Source organism: Leptonychotes weddellii, chromosome 12 (genome assembly GCF_054177405.1).
Source record: "Leptonychotes weddellii isolate Sample4059 chromosome 12, ASM5417740v2, whole genome shotgun sequence".
NCBI lineage: Eukaryota > Metazoa > Chordata > Mammalia > Carnivora > Phocidae > Leptonychotes > Leptonychotes weddellii.
In genome coordinates, this window is record NC_138380.1 from 24,866,145 (window position 1) to 24,887,889 (window position 21,745).

A 21,745-nucleotide genomic window follows, 5' to 3' on the forward strand; every position below is an offset into this window, starting at 1 on the left:
CCCCCCACTCCAGCAACCCTGTTTGTTTCCTGCAATTAAGAATTCCTCATATCAGTGAGATCATATGATACATGTTTTTCTCTGTTTGACTTATTTCACTCAACATAATACCCTCCAGTTCCATCCACGTCGTTGCAAATGGCAAGATCTCATTCCTTTTGATGGCTGCATAAACTACTACTGTTTTATCATGACTGTTAGCTTTGTCCTTAGGCTCCTGGCAGCACAGGGCGAACTTTTATTTCCAAACATCTGCTCACCACTTAATTCATAATTAGCATTCTGGAGACAGCCCGAGCCGGTAGCTGTAGTTTTAAATTATCACTTTGGACAAGCATATAAATGATGAAACCTCATTTATGACTGACGTCTCTGCAGAAAGGATGATTTCTGGTGGTGTTCACATCTTTCATCGGTGATTGATAAGTCACAAACCAGTATAGTTTTGCTGTAATAACTAAGATAATGAATTTTCCTATTGTATTTCTTTTTCTTTGTTTCCTTCTCAATTTTGGGGACACTTCAGTCTAGACCTTTGCATAAAGTGGGCTTAAATGCTGAGAATGTAAGTACATGTTTATATCCTGAGAATTGCATTACACTGGCAATAATGTTTCTATTACATTTCAAAGTTTAAACCTTCAGTGACAGCACTTTAATATCCCTTTGGATGTCCCTAAAGGGTCAGTGCTCATGGGTGTCTTGCTTGCTGTAGATTACTGCAAGTCAAAAGAGGGAGCCAAACTGACCCCATACCTGGAAGTTTCTCTTCCTGTCTCAAAAGGAAAAGTTAGTATCTATTTTCCTTTTCATCCTGTCAACCTAAACAATGAAATAAACTAAGGCAAATTCAAAATTGTCAAAAAAAGAGAAGTTTCTTCAGGAAATAGAAGAGGAATTGCAAATTGAAACACACAAACTGTGTGTTTGTAGATACATAGTAAGCACTAAAGCTCTTCTTGAAGAGTTTGGAGAGTTTAGATAATGAACACCAAACATAATGATGCTGACTGATGGCCTCAAGGGAGGCGTGGTGACCCACTCCACAGATATGAAGGGGAAGGCACTTTTAGAAGTGGTTCTCGTGGTGATCACAGTCATGGTCTCCAGTGACGCTACCACAGCCAGAACATCTGCTGGACACAGGGTCCAGTCCAAGGCCAGTTTCCTGAGCATCACCGTGCAATGGCGTGGGCCACAGGAAGATGAAGGCGGAGATGGACAGTAATGCATCTACAAGCCAAGGAAATGTCGTGATAGCATCGATGCATGTGTGGGGGTAAACATGCAACATTCTATTCAGAGATACGGAAGTCTGTGAGTTAATAGAATTGTTAAAGTCAAAACCAAATGGAAACCAGCCCTGAAAAACTCCTGAGCAGATAAAACCAGTGTAGTCATATAAACAAAGCTTAATTTAGTCTGTTCTGCAAGGCTAACTTGACCTGGATCAGTTTTGCTTGTGCCTCTGGAAATCATAAGAGAAACTCAGACTGTTTCCCAAGGTTGATTTGAGGTAACCACTGATCAATTCATTATCATTGAAGAAGATTCTAATGTTGTAAACTCTACCGATCTCTCCTCTCTTTACATTTCCTGCCCAGAAGTACAGCCTACAGCAAACCCTCAAAGGACTCGCCAGTAGCTCGCTACAGTTTGTGTGTTTCAATTTGCAATTCCTCTTCTATTTCCTGAAGAAACTTCTCTTTTTTTGACTATTTTGAATTTGCCTTAGTTTATTTCATTGTTTAGGCTGACAGGATGAAAAGGAAAATAGATACTAACTTTTCCTTTTGAGACAGGAAGAGAAACTTCCAGGTATGGGGTCAGTTTGGCTCCCTCTTTTATGGAACACATCTTTCTGGTTATGATTTTGGTTCTGAAAACCATTTTTCTCTCTGTTCTGTATAAGAAATACACATAGGTTATCATTGGAATGCCTCTAACCTGGACTCTGGACTGTCAGACCCCCAAAAGCGCTGTCCTGTTGCTAAACCTTGGGGTGGGGAGTGGATAGGAATGGCTCTTCAGCTCCAGGACAAAGAGTTACTTTGCCCTCCAGACCTTTTGGCACAGAATATATTTATACACTTGCGCTAATACCGAAGTTTAACTCTCTCCATCCAGTAATTTGTTCTGTTCCTTTATTTAGCAGGAAGAATTTTAGATCTATCTTTCTTACTTTAAACTCATTTCCCCCACTTTCCCACTGGGTTTTAAGTTAAAAAGACAACCACTTTTCTATTTTCGTAGGTTTGTATCTGGAGCAAGTACACAGTGCTTCTATTTCAACTCTATTTTGAGATTTTTTTTTCAAAAGAATCATTTTTAAGAAAAATTTTCCCGCTGGAGTAAATGATTTACCAGCCAGGCAGAAGAGCAAGGTAATTGCTCATATTAAATCTCAGAACATTCAAAGTTCTAATGTGCCTCTGAAGTTTAGCTCTTAGAACTTTAGGTAGTGGTCAAATACCTAACAGGAAGCAATACTATATAAGCAAAAGGCTTTCTACTTCTAGGATTTAAACAGTAATGTACTTTGAAGAAGCATGTTGGAAATTCATGTTTAGATGCTATCTCTAGATAAGTATTCGGTTTCTTGAGGTATGCTCATTAAAAATTCTTATTTTACAGTATTTGCATGAATAGGTATGCCCTAGTATATATGCCCATTTACACACACACACACACACACACACAACCTTTTCTCCAGAATTTTATTTCCTTTACTATACAGATACACGTGGAATATTTTAAGTAAAATGTATCAAGGAGTCAGAATCAGTGCTCAGATTACTTTTGTATAACCAGCTAACAAACTAACAACCCTCACATAAAAGAAGGCTACAACTACAGAAGAGACTCACTATATCCAGAATGAAATGTATATTATGGATTTCATTGCAAAAATACTCTTATGAAGGCCATGATTACTTTAAAATCTATCTTTGAGTTTTAGACTGGTTAATCACCAACTGTTCTCCCAGTTACTCACCAAAAATAATAAAAGCTTTGATGCAATGTTTATCAAATATTTAGAACCAGAGGATCTTAATATGAAAAGAGCAATTATTAGAATCATCAGAGAAATTTTTAAAAGAATATTACACCACAAAAATGGTAATAGTTACAAGGTATAATTATATCCGTTTGTCTCCCAGGAACCCTGTTCAGAATGAATGAGGAAAGAATACATACTTAGCTCAGAAATAGAAGACAACACCTATTCCTTTGCTCCTAATGTCATTTCTTCTTTCATTGATAGTAAAACATAAGTAACTAATACTTTGCTCATAAGTGGCAACATTTTAACATTTTCTTTTATTTTTTTTTTACATTTTAACTTTTCACTTCTTAGTGTGGTCCCTGGTTGTGCTTGGGAATAAATAAAGGTCTTTAGAACTAAGAAGAGAAAGGAACTGGAAGCTGTTAAGATTCTTAAATATGAAAGTATAAAAAGGTGCAAGGAACCCACAGTGTAAGTCAGAGAAAGTTATTACTTGAGAGAACATTACAAAATAGGAGACCACCTAGCAGAGTTGGCACCAGGGAAAACGAGGAAGTGCATGTCTTTATGTTCTGTACATCTCCTGGCCGTGTATACTCAGGCTTCCTCCCTCAAATGCTCCTCCCTGCCAACCTTTTCATAGTCCTTTCCAACTGAAAAGTATTTCCTTTCTTCTATCATCTCAGAACTCTGCAATATAGAACTTGCCGAATTGCTCTGTGTTAACAACAAAAATATCTAAGCATCAAATATGTGCAAGAAACTAAGTGCATAAAAATGACCTGTTCCAGGTCCCATGTTTAGTGGTATTAGGATTTCCATTTGTTCTTCCAATAGAAGGGATTTCTGGACATATTAAAACAGTAAAACTTTGGGAGCTTTTTAGGGGATAGATACCTAAAGGTATAGCCTTACAACTTTCCTTGAATCACACTGTTCATATATATCTGCTAATTTTATGTAGCTTTATCCATGACAGACTTTGAGAACACACACACACACACACAAAATCAGATGGCTTTATGGTCTTCCAATCACCAGTGTTTGTTTTTTTATTATACTGAGGGAAAAATCTGGATTCTCAGGCAGGTTGAAAGAGTCGTGGATTAATAAGATATTTTTTTTCATCCTGTAAATTGATCTTTAATTTCTTTTTTGATGTTCTCACATAGAAATATTTGTTCTCCATTTTAAGGACATAATGACTTCAAATACTTAGCCTGTTCAGCTTGACTTCTAAGAATCACTGCACACATACCCACACCTAATTGGAGGTGATTTAAGGACTAATAGGAGATATGCCTTAGAACTTGAAGATGGCAATAAAAACTTACTTTCATTTTCAATTCAGCTGGAACTGAAAAAATTGAAAATATGTATAAATAAGCCATTATAAAAAATTTACCTATTTATCATTGAAATTGTTTTCAAAATTTTGGAATTGACAATTTTAGAGATGATGTGCTTGGTTCATGCTCTTAAACTAATTCAACGAGTATATTAACATGATAGCTCTTTAGCCTTTGCTATGACTTCCTGCAGTGAAAACATTCTCTCCACCCAGTCTTCTTTCGCTGTCTTACAAACCATTCCATTCAAATTCCTACATACAACACCCTCTTATATACATGTACCACGCAAGTTTGAAAATCACAGTCATCTTTCGACACCCTAGACCAGTATTTCAAAGAGAAAGTTTAGGGTATGGGATAGAGTGAGATTAATAGGCAACAATCATACAAGTGTTTTTCTCCGGGAGGGGGGTACATTAGAGCTATAGAATGCAAGAATTGTCAGTCAACAGAAATCTTTCCATGACATAACTGATTTGCTGCAAGCAATAGAGTGTTGTTGAAAGAGCTCTGGACAAGAAGCAGACACTTACTGTTCATTCCTCCAAACAATGTGGGACCCTGGGCAAGTTGGCTTCTTCAGGAGAGACTAGAGTGTGTTCTCTAAGGTCTCTTCCAATTCCACAGATCTATGATTTTTTCCAAGCTTATGAAAGAAGTACTACTCATACTCAGCTGTTAAAAATTATTAGGAGAGGGGCATCTGGGGTGCTTCAGTACGTTAAGTGTTAGACTCTTGATTTCAGCTCAGGTCATGATCTCAAGGTTATGAGATTGAGCCCCGCTCAGCATGGAGCCCGCTTGGGATTCTCGCTCTCCTTCTCCCTCTGCCCCTCCCCCCTCTAAAAAACCAACAAATATACAACAAATTATTAGGACAATACTTATTTCTTTACAGGTGTCTTCAGTGAGAACTCCAGAGACCACATAACAGGGTTGAATGACAGATAACAATATTTTTTTTTTTATCAGATTACAGATTAACATAATAGTGACTTAAAATGAAAACTAATTCCGTCTTTCCTTTTCCACACTGCTCTCTCAGTATGCTGTGTTAATTCCAGTTACCCACCACAACTTCTGCTTCCAGCTACGGCAGACTAGCTTATAGCAGACCAATCATTCTCCCAAGAAAAACAAAGAAGGTGAAAAGCTGGATTAAAACACACACATACATTATCTGTTTGAAGACATTAGAGATTCCAAGGTAGCAAGGATTTGAGGGCCAGACTGCTGAAGAGATGGAAAAGTGAGTGTATGCAACACTTAGTGCTGCTTTTCCCCTCAGGCATCTGCCAGTTTGTAAATGATGGTTGAAATCTGACCAGAGCTTTGAGACAAAAATGGAATTCAGAGATAACTAAGGAGGACAGACCTAGTTAACAACCCAGGATTTCAGTTGTAACTCCTGAGGAATAACTCCGTAATAGTAAGGACAAACCAGAAATAGACTGGCTCACACACAGGCTAAAGTCTGCTTCACACTAGCTCAATTTCAACTTGAGACTGGATTAAGGTGAATTTCCTTTATCCTAACTACCTACTAGAAGCCAAATGTCTCCAGAACTTTTCATACCCTATGTGCAGCATTCATTTATAACTTTACCAAGCTATAGGAAACAAGAACAAATGACTAATAGAAAAAAAAAATAAGATACTAGTAAAGATCTTTAGCAATTTCAGTTATTGGAGTTATCAAATCCCCACCTTTTGTTAACCTGTGAGTACCCTAGTGCCCTCATTCTCCCTAGGACCTCCAATGTATTCAAAGTGATGCGAGGTAATTTCACATAATAATTCATGCTAATATATGAGGAGAAGTTTTCTTCCATTTCATTTAACTCTCTCATAAACCTTCATAGTGCTTCAAGGAAAATAACTAATTAGTTGTATAACCCCAAAGAGATAGTGGGAATTTCAGGCTATGGAGGAGACAGGAATGTTGGTAAAATGGCAATATATGAGGGCAGTATTTTGGGGGACAGGAAAGGCACCATGGAAATCTAATAATGGCTTTATGCAGGCAGCTGTTCAGCCTGCCTACATGAAGGTAAATTGTTAGCAAGCATAATTAACCATTGGCCCCTATGATTTTGTTTCTGTTTGATCTGTGCACACCATAGCTACTCTATACCTCAAGCCTCTCTTTTGTATTTCATGCAGTTCTGTTGTTTTAAAACATTGATGAGATATGATGTACTTTCAGTGAAGCACCTGTAAATCTATCAAATCTGCCACGGTCAATATCAAATCCACCAGGCATGATTGCTGCCATAAGAAATGCAGATTACTTTCTGTTGGCTATGCTTGGATGAAGACAGACCTTGTTTAAGGAATCTAGGAATCTGAGAAGATGAAGGGCAAAGGGCTCTTGGTTTTATTTTTTAGAAAAAGGAGATAAGACATAAAATAGTATTTTTTTTTAAGATTTTTTATTTATTTATTTGACAGAGAGAGACACAGAAGAGAGGGAACACAAGTGGGGGAGGGGGGTGGGAGAGGGAGAAGCAGACTCCCCACTGAGCAGGGAGCCTGATGTGGGGCTCTATCTCAGGACCCTGGGATCATGACCTGAGCCGAAGGCAGACGCTTAACGACTGAGCCACCCAGGCGCCCCATAAAATAATATTTCTAAGTCCAGTAAAGGAAGAGAGCTTTTTTTAATTAATTAATTAATTAATTAATTTATTTATTTATTTTTGGTAAGTCATAGTGTTGAAAGGTATAACAAAATAAGAGGGAAAACAAGAAATTCAGTTGGAAGATTGAATAGTTGGGTCCAATAGAGCTATTGTCATGTCAGTGTTGACATTACAAATTCCCATCTTTGGGTGTTTATAAAATCCAGTTAGACCTAAAACAAAATACACTAGACTCTAGCCAGCAAGCAATTTCAAAAAAATTGAATAATATACCTTTAATAATTTTTAACTCTAGGCCTTACAAATTGCTCTATCACCATACCACCCTAATGTTTCCAACCTCATTTACCTGGGATTGAACTTGATTTCTTTCAGACACAGGTTTGGTATATACAAGTAGGACAAAAATGCTCTTCAAAGATACTTTAATATGGATAGATGTAGACACTGAGCTTCACTACTACTGTCAGGGGATAGTACCTTTAAAATAGTCACCAGTGTGTATCGTTTGAATTAAGCAGTTTTACTAAATACCTTATAAGTACTGAACTTCATTTAAGTAACGCTTAGCATTTTGAAGAGCTGAAATTAAGGTTGTAAATTAAGATTTCAATAGGCAATATTAGGCAAGTATAATAGTCCCAGTGCTAACGCAGAGGCCAGCACAACGTTGGTGCTCAAGTGCTGTACTGGATCAACCAACCCTGCCTTTTTCCAGCATTGCTACATAAATGTTGCAGAGTTTTATTGATTTTGTCTGAGAGAGAATAGAAAAAGATGGGAGAGGGCGCCTGGGTGGCTCAGTTGTTAAGCAACTGCCTTCGGCTCGGGTCATGGTCCCGGGGTCCTGGGATCGAGTCCCATATCGGGCTCTCTGCTCTGTGGGAGGCCTGCTTCTCCCTCTCCCACTCCCCCTGCTTGTGTTCCCTCTCTCGCTGTGTCTCTCTCTGTCAAATAAATAAATAAAATCTTGAAAAAAAAAAAAAAGAAAAAGATGGGAGAAGACAACAGAATGGTTATTGAAGAGGTAGTAAAAGAAAGAACCAGAAAAATAAAGTGGGGGAACAGAGGAGATGAGCAGACACAGGCGACCCAGAGCAGACTCATATCAAGATTTATAGCTTAGTCAGTGGACATTATGCTGCTCTCATGTACCGTACATTTAACTGTTAATCGTTAATTTAACAAATAATCACCAAACACCTAATATAAGCCAGGAACAACAACAGTAATACTGTGGGATACAAGGAAAGCCACAAAAAACTAAAACACTCAATGACAGTATCATATAGGTCAGACATGTTTGGAGTTCTAAGGTGTTTACATTATTTGAGAGGATGATAGAGATTTTTTATTGATTTCAGACTAGAAGAAGCTAATAGCTCATGATAGAAAGTTTAAAATAACTACGAACAGAATTGGATTGTGGTGTATATTCTCCAAATTTGTAGTTAAAAGAGATGGAATAAAAAAACATAATCCAAAGAGGGGGAAAAGCAAGAAAGGAGAAAAAAGCAACATTAAAAGCAAAATTAAGACCACAGAAATAAATTCAAATATATCAATAACTATCATGGATATAAATGGATAAATGCTTCAGTTGAAAAACTGGCAGATTGAACCAGTTAGTTTTTTTTTTTCCTCAGACTAGATTTAAAAACACACATATAGGCAACTTACTATATCTTATCGATAAGAAGTACATCTAAAACATAATGATCCAAAAGTTCTGAAAACCAAAAAATAGAAAAAGATTCTAACCAACCAAAAGCTGGTGTACTTTAATATCAGTATCATACAAAGAAAATTTAAAAGTCAAGAGTAGAAAAAGATATTCCTAACAAAATGAAAATTAGTATACTTACATTAACATACAGAGAAAGCTGAAAGGCAAAAAAAAAAAATTATTAAAGATAAACAAGGGGTGCCTGGGTCGCCCAGTGTTTAAGTGTCCAACTCTTGATTTTGGCTCAGGTCATGATCTCAGGGTCCTGGGATGGAGCTCCCTGTTCAGTGGGGAGTCTGTCTCCCTCTCCCTCTGTCCCTTCCCCTGCTCATACACTGTCTCTCTCTCTCTCAAATAAATAAATAAATAAATAAATAAATCTTTTAAAAAAAGATAAACAAGATCAGAGTATAATTTTTAAAAGTATTAATACACCATATTTTAAACTTGGATGTATCAAATAATGAAGCTTCAAAATATACTAAGCAAGAATTGACAGATCTGCAAAAGAAATAGACAAATCCAAAGCATAATGGGACATTTAGTCATATTTGTCAGTACCTGATGAATCAAGTGTACAAAACATTCATACCTTTATTAAAAATGTAGACTAATGGTCCTATGCTTAAGTGTCATTGTAGTTGTGTGTTTTCACAAAACATAACTAATTGCAAGAGACTTGTACAAATACACTCTGGACAGAAGTAAACAAACAAACAGACACAGACAAGACAGTGCCATATCAGACACAATTCTCTTAATTAATAGTTGTTGCAAAATGGAGTTGGCATAATTTACAATTTGGTCAACATTCATAGAGGCTGAATACTATAGATGTAAGGTGCACTATGACCACAAGAAGTTTTTTCATACTTTGCAAATAGTTTTGTATTTTAGCTATGAAGATTAGTTACCAGAGCCAAAGTTGGTCTTAACAAGTAAACTTTTTATGTATGTACATTCAAAGAATCTCTTACAGCTTTCTGGGGCCTATTCATTTTGCAGATAGGAATAAAAGCTGTAACAAGATTCTTCATGTCATGTATTCACATGGGATGCACAATCTTTATATACTCTCCAATTTCTTTAAGACAAAAGGAGGACTTGCATCAGGGCCACATTGGTGAGGAAGTTCCAAATGGAGGAGATCCCATCCTCAGGTGTCTTCTATTTCATCTCCCTGTTCAGCTTCAGCTCAAGCCCTTCATCTGAAATGTCATGGCTCTGCCTCGTCGGGCTTCCAGTTGACACTCTACTCGCTTCACTGCCTGGCACTTTGACAGTTTTAACTTCTCTGAACATCAGTTACTTTCTATGTAGAATGGAAGTCATAGTATCTAACTGATTCATTGTTGTGAATTTTAAGTGAGACGTATTCAAAAAGCTTTACCCAGAGATATCAGCATTCTTCTCTCTTCCTCCTACCACCACCACCTTGTTCCTCTTACTCCTAATACCCCAGGACTTATCTTTTGACTCATTACCCTTATTAGCAGGAGAATAGATAAGAGGCTAAGACTGATGTTCTCCGTGTGATGTCATGTTATATGCTCACCCTAACTCAGGCACCTACTCTTCATTCCCTTGGTGTCTCTGCTATGGGTTATAGTCTGGGTAACTTAGATGCCAAGCTTACCAGCCAGGGAAGCCGCATTATGCTTTAATTTCTATGGCCAATGCTGTTGTTATTGCATTGTTTTGTGTTCACTGAATACCAGATCACTATTATTATCATCATCATTGCAACTGATGACAATAATAAAACAATCTCTTAGGCTTTTGCACACAATGTCAACTCTCCTCAGGCTGTTTGGCTGTTTCTGCCCTATTTTCTCAGTTTGATCTAAAACAGATCCTGAGTTGTCTCTTAGTTGATAATATCTTTCCTAACTCATTTGATTTCAGTCATTTTTCCCTCTCCAGATTTTAAATGATGAACAAGTTCTGTACAGACTCTTCTCAGAACTGATTTAGTTTAGATTCAGTAGCAATCTTGCAGGATCATGGAGAGACTGCTAAGTTTAATGCCACAATCATCTCAGCTCCTACAGAGTATTCATTTCATTGTCAGCTGGTGGGAACAGGCAATTGCTGTGCTCTAAGGCTGATTCCCTTCAGTAATGAAGCAAGGCACTGGGACATTTTCATTTCTGAATTCCAAGTGAGTACATATTGTCATTTCAGATGCTATTCTAAGAGCTATCATTTGCTGGAGTGCATCTGGTACCACATTTATTTACAGCATTCTAATTTTTCTTTAAAACTTAGGGAAAGCAGGAAGAAACTGGGGTATCGATTTTGGATATATAGAGCTCAGCTAGAAAGATAGCATCAAGGTGTATTCTCCAAGGGAAAAATGCTCAATTTCTCATCATTTCTGAAACTGAAGACAGCATTAGAAACAATAATTGAAAATAAGTAATGGACAATCAGCCAGAGGGTTTATTTGATAGCAAAGAGATGTCGGAGTCCCAGGGAGAGAAAATCAAGTTGTAAGAGAGGCGAAGTGCTACCATGCAGTAATAATGGAAAATTGTGCAACTTTTGAATTTGATTCTGAAACATTTCTTACCCTGCTCTAAATGAGATGGTGAGCACTATTATCTTGTTAAAAAAAATAAAGGAAAAGAAAATGAAAAATAGTGTAAGATAATAATTGCCTTGCCCTGAGAAAAAACCATAAAGCAAAGGAATATTGTAACACAATATTGAAAAGTGAATTTAATATGGTTAAACAAGTAATTGAAGATATAAAAGACAACCACAAATCAGAAATTCAAAAACTCTGAAATTGTCAACAACTGTATATGATGTTAGATAAAAGTAGAGTAACATTTTTAATAAGTTCAAGGGAGAATGTGTGGTCCAGGAGTTTTATATGCTGTCCTTCAATTTTCACAGCTATAGAAAACTCATTTTAACCATGTAAGAACTCAGGGAATATTGCATTCACAAGTTCTTTCTTCCTGAGGAATCTGCTAGAGAACAGTCTTCATCCAATCAAGAGGTAATTTTAGCCAAAATGCTTCTAGTGTGTATTTTTGCATATATTTAATTGTACATCTAAGAGTAAAATAAAGATAAGATTAGAATGTAAATGCTAAGTCCTCTGAATAAATAGAAATATCACAACTAAAAAATGAGAGAGGAAGGTATAAAGCTAACAACTGTATAAAATGTATAAGGAAAACATTAAGCACTTATGAAATATATTTAAACAAATGGAAAGGTATTCCATTTTCTTAGAAAGGAAGGATGACAAGATCATCAATCCAAGATAAAAATAAGACCCAAATAAAAATACCAGGTTTTTTAAAAAACAGAATTAGATAAATTGAATCTGAAGTTCATATGAAAAAAATCAATCAAGCTCTGATAGTTATAAAGAGGGGTAAAGGAAGAAAAGGGCAATGGGAAGTGAGGAGGCCAGCACTAGTAGATTCTAAAACATACTATGTAGCCTACATATGCATCTTAAATCACTGGGGAAAAGATAATTCAACAAATTATATTGGGTTAACTGGAGAAATGTTGGAAAAAAATTAAGTTGGATCCTTATCTCAAACCATATACAAGAATAAATTTCTCAGGGCGCCTGAGTGGCTTAGTTGGTTAAGCATCTGACTCTTGATTTCTACTTGGGTCCTGATCTCAGGGTCCTGAGCTCGAGCTCCAAGAGGGGCTCTGTGCTCAGTGGGGAGTCTGCTTGGATTCTCTCTCTCTCTCTCTCCCTCAGCCCCTCCCCACTGTGCTCTCTCTCTCTCTCCCTCTCTCTCTTTCTCAAATAAATGTTAAAATCTTAAAAAAAGAATAAACTCCTCTGATTTATCAGAGAACTGAATATTTTAAATAATGAAAATGAAAAAGAAACTATACATGTACTTAACAAAAAAGGAATTCCTCTATAAAATGGAAAAACTTTCCTAATTACGTCTAAACCTTACCTTGAAATTATTAGGGAAAAGATTGATAAATTTGCCCTCAAAAATCTGTAAGACAAAGAAAAAACAAAACTAAATTAAAAAGAACTATAAAAGATTTATAAAGTAAAGGGAAAGAAGATTTGCCTTGCCTCTATTATCTTTCTTCATCTCAGTTTGATCTAAAATGGTTTTGAGAAGGGAGAGAAAAATGAAACAAGATGAAACCAGAGGGGGAGACAGACCATAAGAGACTCTTAATCTCAGGAAACAAACTGAGGGTTGCTGGAGTGGAGGGGGGTGGGATGGATGGGGTGGCTGGGTGATGGACATTGGGGAGGGTATGTGCAATGGTGAGCACTGTGAATTGTGTAAGACTGATGAATCACAGATCTGTACCCCTGCAACAAGTAATACATTATGTTAATAAAAAAATTTTTTTTAAATGGTTTTAAGTAAAGAGGCTGGATAAAATGATGTCTAAAATCCCTTTAATCTCAGTATTTTAGAATTCTGGTATGCATGGACTACCTAAAAGAGAAAAGTTATATTCTTAGAATGAATCTTGGTCTCTCTTTTTTCTTTCTGATAATCTGACTACTTCTGTTTAATCTCTTTGCCCAATCATAAAATATAGGACGTATTCCTACTCTTCCTTCTTTTTGTGTGGCACTCACTGATAGACTTCACTCTTCATTCCTCTCAATATGATGATCATGCCATCGGCCCATAAGCAGCTACTCAAGCCTCATGAATTAGAATTTCTGTTTCCTCATGTCTTTTAGCGTCCAGGAACTTTGGAACTTCAGAGTGAACAGACAACAGCTGATTAAGGTCGCTGGGTTTGTGGAGTGCAGGGTAATATAGTTAATTCAGAGAACTTTAGCCTGGGGAAAGGTGGTAGGAAAGGACAATATCCAGTAACAGGAAGTAAGTTCCATGACCTTTGACTCTGTGTGTATAGATGGTAGTTGGTGATTAGGAAGTGTAAGAGGGTGAAGAGACACAGGTGAAAAGAAGCACTATTTCTATCAGAAATTAGTTTTGTCAGTGATAATGACTGTAGTTACAAGAGCTTTCATGAAGGAAAAAAGGAAGCTAATTATATTTTTTCCTAGATAAATATACAACCTTTAGCTATTTGTAATATATTTATTCCAAAATTTTTTGAGTTTGCTTAAAATAAAAGATGCATTTACGAAGAAAAAACCATAATGGTGTATGAGATTGAGGATAATTATACATAATACCTTGGGTATAAACAGTTTAAAGGTTATGTGCTCATATTAGGCGTGATATTGTAAAAGCAAAAGCCAAAAAAGAGGAGAGAAATATATTGGGTTATGTAATTCTCATTGTCATTTAAAAGTAAGCACATCCTGGCGTGCCTGGGTGGCTCAAATGGTTAAACGTCCGACTCTTGATTTTGGCTCAGGTCATGATCTCAGGATTGTGAGATCAAGCCCTGTGTCGGGCTCTGCACTAGGCATGGGGCCTCCCTCTCCCTCTGCCCCTTCTACCCCATTCTTCTCTTAAAAAATAATAAGAAAAAGAAAAATAAGCATATCTCTTTTTTTTTTGAAGTAATAGTTCTACTTTTATTTATTTATTTATTTATTTATTTATTTATTTATTTATTTATTTATTTTTGGAACATCTTTTTAGGACAGAGAGTGTTTTTTTCCCCTATTGTTAAATTCTTTGAGAAGTTTGTTTATTGGAAGGATCCTTATATGGGAACAGGGAAGGAAACATTAACAGTGGGTCTGTGACTAGTTTCCTCTTTCCTCAGGGCTTCCTGAGGTAAGATTGACCTGAACTTTTACAATGACTTATGGAATATACAGCTAAAAGACAAATGAGAGTTTAACAGGAATACTTTCCGAAGGGTATACATGGTTTATCTATTTTCTTATTAATAAATCTGAAATTTATGGAATTCTGTGCTGTAGCTGTGATGAAGAATAGGATTTAATTATGTAGCTAGAACAGATCTATGTGATTAATGAGATATATAAGAGATCCCAAGCTCAGTGGTTTTCCTGTGTTTGGCTGACACCTAATAGATGGCATAATTCTGAAACCAAATGAACCCAGGTGGAAAAGTGTCCTCTAAGAGCTGCATCTGATATTTGGAGCTTCATAGATGCTGTTTGTATTATTGCTTTGATTTTTTTGCTAATCATTAATCATTAATAAAGCTTGAGGCTGCGAAAGACTCGTATTTCACTGATTGATAATTCAGGCCTTTGTGATTGTGCAGAATACTGAACAGTATAAGCAACAGCATCTCCCACTTTCTTTTAGAAAGGATGCTGCCACTTTCTTCGCTTAACTATTCCTTATAGACGACCTTCATAGCTGCTGAAGAGCCAACACAGTGAAAGCAAACTGTTTCTATAAGGACTCAAATATGTGGCTTCTTGGAGGTTGGGCTCAGTTCAAGGCTAGAATTCCAGAAATCTAGAGCAATGAATCACCAGCATGTTCTATAGAGTCTCTTTCAAATACTAACAGTCTCAATAAGGCTTATATCAAGAGCTCTGCAGGGATCCATTTATAACAAAGCTTTCTAGAGAATGGCTGAAGTTAAGTGTTGATTGAAAGGAAGGTCTTTAAGATGTAGAAACAAGATGTACTGTACAAAGTTGACAATGTTATAAATTTTAAAAGATTTTTCTTCTTTTTTTCCTTTGGACTGGATGCAAGACAATTATGTATATGATCTATTAACCATTTATACCTGAACACTGACCAGCAAATACCAATTCTGCATACATTCAAATAAAAGTAAGAATCATTCTTTTATGAGTATTACTTTCTTGTAAGAGTACCCTTTATATATGCTTTGTATTTATAAGTTGTTAGGTACATAGTACTTGTTTGTTCTTCACTTTTTTAAAACTTAAAAATACTTTTCCCTAGTAAATTTCCCTACTGGGTAAAAAAGAGGTGATCCAGTGTGGAAAAAAAATTTTTTTGCCCCTAGATTAGTTCTTATTGTAAACCAGTGAATGATCTTTTGTTTGATTGACCTGAATCAGTCCCTTAGAATTTATCACATTAAATTTATATTTTTTACCTATAAATACGAGTATCAGACCCTAGACTTATGGGGAGCTTATCAAGGTGAGGATACTCTTCCATCTGTCCTAGATACACCTAACAGGAAAATGCCTCCTTGTTAGGAAAGCAAAGGTAGGGCCAAGGTGGGGGTCAGGGGACAAAATAAAATAATTTAGAAAATGGGGGTTGAAAAGAGGAGAGTGTGAAATCTCCTGAGTCATGGCTTTTTAAGTCCCTGGATTATACTAGTACAATGAATTCATTTGTACATTCTGAATGTACTGGTATTTTACTGGGCAGTATTGTCTACATCACACCCAAGGTGGTACTTTTAATCAAATCATTCAGTTGGCAAATATTTTCGAAGGCTTGTTTTTTCTTAGCACTGGACTTTGTGCTAAGGATACAAGTAATTAGCAAAATAGTTAGGGCTCCTTCCTTTGGGGAGACCATTATTTTAGGAGAGAAAGAGACATTTAATTGAGTACTCAATTGATTATTTAGTTATAATTGTGATAAATACCTCAAAAGAGCTATATGCCGTGGAAGGCTATAAACAGACAATCTGATGTAAAGTGAGGTTAAGTAAGGTTCCTTGTGTTTTGTTCACTTAGAGAGAGAGAGAGTTGGTGGGGGGGGGGCGGGCAGAGGAAGAGAGAGAATCCTAAGCAGGCACCATGTGGGGCTTGATCTCACGACCCTGAGATCATGACCTGAGCCCAAATCAAGAGTCCGTCACCCAACCAACTAAGCCACCCAGGTGCTCCAGCAAGGTTCCTTTAATTGCCAAAGATCATACAGTTTAGAAGTAGCAGAGCAGAAATTTGAATGCAGGTATAATCTTACTCTGATGCACTACATTTACCACCTCCAACTAAATAGTGGCACAAAGTACCACATGAACAAAAAAAATCATGTATTAATTTTCTATGACTGCTGTAACAAATTACCACAAATTTAGTAGCTTAAAACAACACAATATATTATTTTACAGTTCTCTAGGTTAGAAGTCCAGCACAGGACTCATGGGCTAAAATCAAGGTGTCAGCAGGTATATATTCCTTTCTGGAGGCTCTCTGGGAAAATCGGTTTCCTTGCAGAGTTTTCCATCTGTAAGAGGCTGTCCTCTTTCTTTAGCTTGTGTCCTCCTTTCTCCAGCTTCAAAACCAGCAAAGATGAGTCAGGTTCTTCTCACATCCCATCACTCTGACCTACCCTTGGGCTTTCCTCTTTTGCTTTTAAGGACTCTGGTGATTACATTGAGCCCAGGTGGATAATCCAGGATAATCTCTCTATTTTAAAGTCAGTTGATTAGCAAACTTAATTCCCCTTTCACATGTAAGGCAACATATTCACTGGTTTTGGGGGATTATGATGTGGATGTCTTTGGGGGGGGGTCATTATTCCAACTACTACAAGGGGGATATTAATTGTGGCTTAAGAGTAGAAGAATCAGAGATAGCATTTGGTGGAACGAGTATGATAAATAGATAAGTGCTGCAGCATGAGCAAGACATGGAAAGGATTTCCAACTACCAGTTCAAGAACTATGGACTTCAGGGGAACATGAATCCATATATGGAGTTGGACTCTAATCCAGAGAAGCAACTGTAAAACATATTTTTTTTAAATAAATAATTAGAAATATGAAACTTCCAAGATATTTGATGATATTGAGGGTTTGTTACCTCATTTTGTAGAAATTATAATTGTATTATGGTTATGTATATAAAAATATTCTTTATCTTTTAGGTACATACATTCATACATATGAAATGTTAATGGATGAAATCGTAAGACAACTGAGATTTGCTTTCAGTACAGAAAGAGAGAGATGAAACCATTTTGGCCATGGGTTGATGATTATTGAATCAGAATGCTGGGAGCATGGGGATTTATCTTGCTCTGTGGTTTGAAATTTTCCATAATAAAAAGTTAAAGTTAAAAATAAATGCCTTTTTTTTTAAGTCTGAATAATATTCTATTGTATGTATATAACACATTTTCTTTATCCATTTATCTATCAGTAGACATTTAGGTTGCTTCCACATCTAGGCTAGTATGAATAACGCTGTGGTGAACACAGGAGTATAAATATCTCAAAATTTGGGGATGTTATGCTAAGTGAAATGAACCCATCACAGGACAAATACTGCATAGTTCCGTTGAGATGAGGTACCTAATGCAGTCAAACTCACACAAGCAGAAAGTAGGAAGGTGGTTGCCAGGGGAAGGGGTGGGGCAGTGGAAATGGGGAGTTGCTGTTCAACAGAAAAAGTTTCAGCTATTCAAGTTGTAAAATGTCTAGATACCTGCAGGACAACATTGTGCCTTGTGGTTAACAGTACAGTATTACATGAATTTAAAACAAAGATATGTCACCATTTTGCATATTTTGATGACGAATGAATAATTTAAGTGATGACTCTATCAAATATCATTATTTTTTTTTACATTAGTTATAATCTTTTCAGATATTTTATGTAATCTGGTCAGCCAGTATATTGTCCACAATTCTCATTAAAACATTTACCTTTTTACTTTATAGGTAATGATTTTACCCCATGATGACACTCTTATGTCATAAATTGAATTCATTGGCAGAGACCTCAAGTTTAATTATCAACACACCAATTATCTCTTCATTCTATCTGATAAAATTATGCCATAGTTGACATACCTAAGAGATCTTTGATCTTAAAGTTTATAAAAATGCTAACTAGATAAAACTTAGCCCTGTGGTCTATGACTCATTATACCTGCATTATAGCCTCGGCTCCACCTATCAAAATGCATTCTTTTTTTTTCTTTTTTTTATTATTATGTTATGTTAATCACAATACATCATTAGTTTTTGATGTAGTGTTCCATGTTTCATGGTTTGCGTGTAACACCCAGTGCTCCATTCAGTACGTGCCCTCCTTAATACCCATCACCAGGCTAACCCATCCACCTGCCCCCCCTCCCTTCTAGAACCCTCAGTTTGTTTCTCAGAGTCCATAGTCTCTCATGGTTCGTCTCCCCCTCCGATTCCCCCCCTTCATTCTTTCCTTCCTGCTATCTTCTCCTTTATTATTATTTTTTTTTAACATATAATGTATTATTTGTTTCAGAGGTACAGGTCTGTGATTCAACAGTCTTACACAATTCACAGCACTCACCATAGCACATACCCTCCCCAGTGTCTATCACCCAGCCACCCCATCCTTCCCACCCCCCACCACAAAATGCATTCTTTTAAGGCCATTCAGTTGTCTCATTTTTTTTTGAAACAGGGCCAATAAAACTCAGGTAAAGGAGAATTATGCAGATTAGCACATTTAAACATGTTTTCATCCTTGACATTAAGCTTTGACTGGTGATTTCAAAGTAAAATTAATTAGAGAAAATAATTTCAACCCTAAGCACATATGGTCAAATATTTGTGATATATGTTCTTGACATGCTTCACAGTTAAAATACAGACTTTGAAGGTTTGCTGTGTTATAGGCAATGAGTGCTCCTATAATATGGCTCCTTGCAAAAGTTTCCAATTTAAAGTAATATCTCTCATCTTTTCTTTTATAACAACTCACAGAAATAAGTGAGAACAGCAGAATCTAACGTAGATAACAAATAGGAATGAGCACAAGGACATTAAATGAAGACTGACTACCACTTCAGTGACTTATAGAGGACCTTATTTTATTCTCTGACTTTTCAAATTTTACATACCACCTTAATCCTAGGACTTTGAAGCTAGGATGGACATCAAAGCATCAAGGTAACAAGTTATTTTGCACCTTTGATATCAGATGGTAGAAGTTGCTGGGCCATATGAGCTTCCCCATAGCTTTCAGCAGGGAGGTGTAGATGGTTTACTTAATTACCATATTTAGAATGATTTGTCTGTACTTTAATCCCACCTTAGAAATCCTAGTATTTGTATGTAAAGCTGTTGTCACTGGAGTATTTGAGCCATCACCACAGGAGCAAACCTGAAGATACTGTGAAAGTAGTGGTTACAGATTTGTGATGCTTTAGTCATGTGCCTTCTCCCAGGCTCCTCTGTTTGTGAACCCTGGGTTTGCAGAAGAAGGCCTGGCTCAATCTACCAGCACAATCTGTGGCTGCAAAACTGTCGTGCCTGATATAAAACTATCTGGTAAAAGGAGTGTCCTTGGGACCATGGCCTCATTACTATGATACGCTAAGCAAACAAATGAAACTTTTAAGTACAACCATCAGACCCAGTTGCCTGCTAGGCAACTTCTGAGGAGCTGAGGGCTGAGAAATTGTTTGAACTGAGAAATTGTTTGAACTGAGACCTTGGCCGTAGCTGATGAACTATTTTAATTCTTTTTACTACTGAAATTCTCTCCTTTTAGTTCACCTCTTGTGGCCTGAAGAATAGAGGGCTGCTTTACTGAGCTATGATCAAGAACCATCTCTATGTATAGTCTCCATCTAGTTTTGTTGCCTTCAATATTATCCATATGCCAAAGATTTTAATAATTAGGGACTGAAAGTCCTAAAGAAAGTGCGATGGAGGGACATAGTGATCTATAAATCTAAAAGAAAGTTAACATTTTACATTTGACCCAAGTTTTATAATATTCAATAATATCTTCAATTCTCTAAGATGTAGGAATATTTTTTTGCAAAATAGAAATAACTTCATTTTTTCTATACTAAAAAAGTATATATTCATTTCAAATAATTCAGAAAATACAAAACATATAAAAAAGAGAATTAAAATCACAATGTCATCACTAAAAGATAATTTCTATTAATAATTGGCTATGTATTTTTTCAGACTCTTAAATATATCTACTACTTGTTCTTACAAAAATATGATCATATATACTGTTTTGTGACCTGATTCGCCAAACCCTACCCCCTGCTACCCCTTAACTGCACACACACACACACACACACACACACACACACCCCACTGGGACTTTCTATTTCAAAAATGTGCTTATATATAACCTAAACCTAAAGAGGTTGAATAATGTCTAAGCTGAGGATTTTCTGTTTAGGAGTAGGAAAGATGAAGGATTACTACTTAACTATTAGAAATAACAGAAGTGGGGACGCCTGGGTGGCTCAGTCGTTAAGCGTCTGCCTTTGGCTCAGGTCATGATCCAGGGTCCTGGGATCGAGTCCTGCATCGGGCTCCCTGCTCCTTGGGAGCCTGCTTCTCCCTCTGCCTCTCTCTCTCTGTCTCTCATGCATAAATAAATAAAATCTTTTTTTTAAAAAAAAAAAGAAATAACAGAAGTGTGTATGTTTTCCCAAGGATCACAAACCTGGGCTAACATGGCAGAGGCACCAAGCAGAGTTTTGAGGAATATGTCATTTCAGGTGTGATACAGAATACAATAGGACGGTCCCATGTGGTTGAGAACAATTCTGAATTCCATGTTACAGTTTCAAGTCTATATTTGTATTTTGCTTTAAGACACTTTATTGCTGGGCTAGTTAGGAGTAGCTATGCATAAGTTTATTAGTTACCAATTTTATGGTGAGCTCTCCATATCCTTGTTGCTATATAAAAGCTGAATAAGAAGATAAAATATAGTTGCTGCTTATTTATGTCAGCAATCAGGGAAAATGAGATAGTGCTACTGAAGGAGGCCCAGACCTGGTGGTGCTTACAAACCTTGGCAGTCAAGTTCAATGTGGTTACAGAAAACCTTGAGACATGAGGAGGTACTCTAGCTTTTAAGTTGCAGGATTTTTAGACTGCATGTTGCAGTAACAACCTGTCTACTTTGAGATTGGCTAAAAAAATAAAATAAAATAAAAGGTGTCCTCAAACCTGATTTTCCTATATCAGACTAAATTTACCAGGGATTTATAGTCCAAATTTTTGTCCTGAGCAAGAGTGTTATCTTGTTGAATGTAATAAGCATCTCCTTTTGACATGCGATCATAGGTTAAAGAATGTTAAATACATACTTAAATATATTAAAGATTTATCTAGTCAAATAATGTTTAATTTACCAGTGGAAGAATTAAAGGCTAGAGAAGTGACCTTTTTTTTTTTT

The 21,745-nt window shown here is 36.5% G+C and overlaps 1 protein-coding gene across 1 annotated transcript in view; it reads left to right on the plus strand.

Annotated features, from left to right (window-relative positions):
• The first annotated feature begins 1,000 nt into the window (after nt 1-1,000).
• SLC13A1 (solute carrier family 13 member 1) overlaps nt 1,001-21,745 on the plus strand; it is a 113,430-nt gene continuing 92,685 nt past the window's right edge. Inside the window, exons 1-2 of the mRNA XM_081800914.1 lie at nt 1,001-1,224; nt 13,433-13,505. Coding sequence (XP_081657040.1) covers nt 1,001-1,224; nt 13,433-13,505 — 297 coding nt within the window. The remainder of the gene's footprint in view (nt 1,225-13,432; nt 13,506-21,745) is intronic.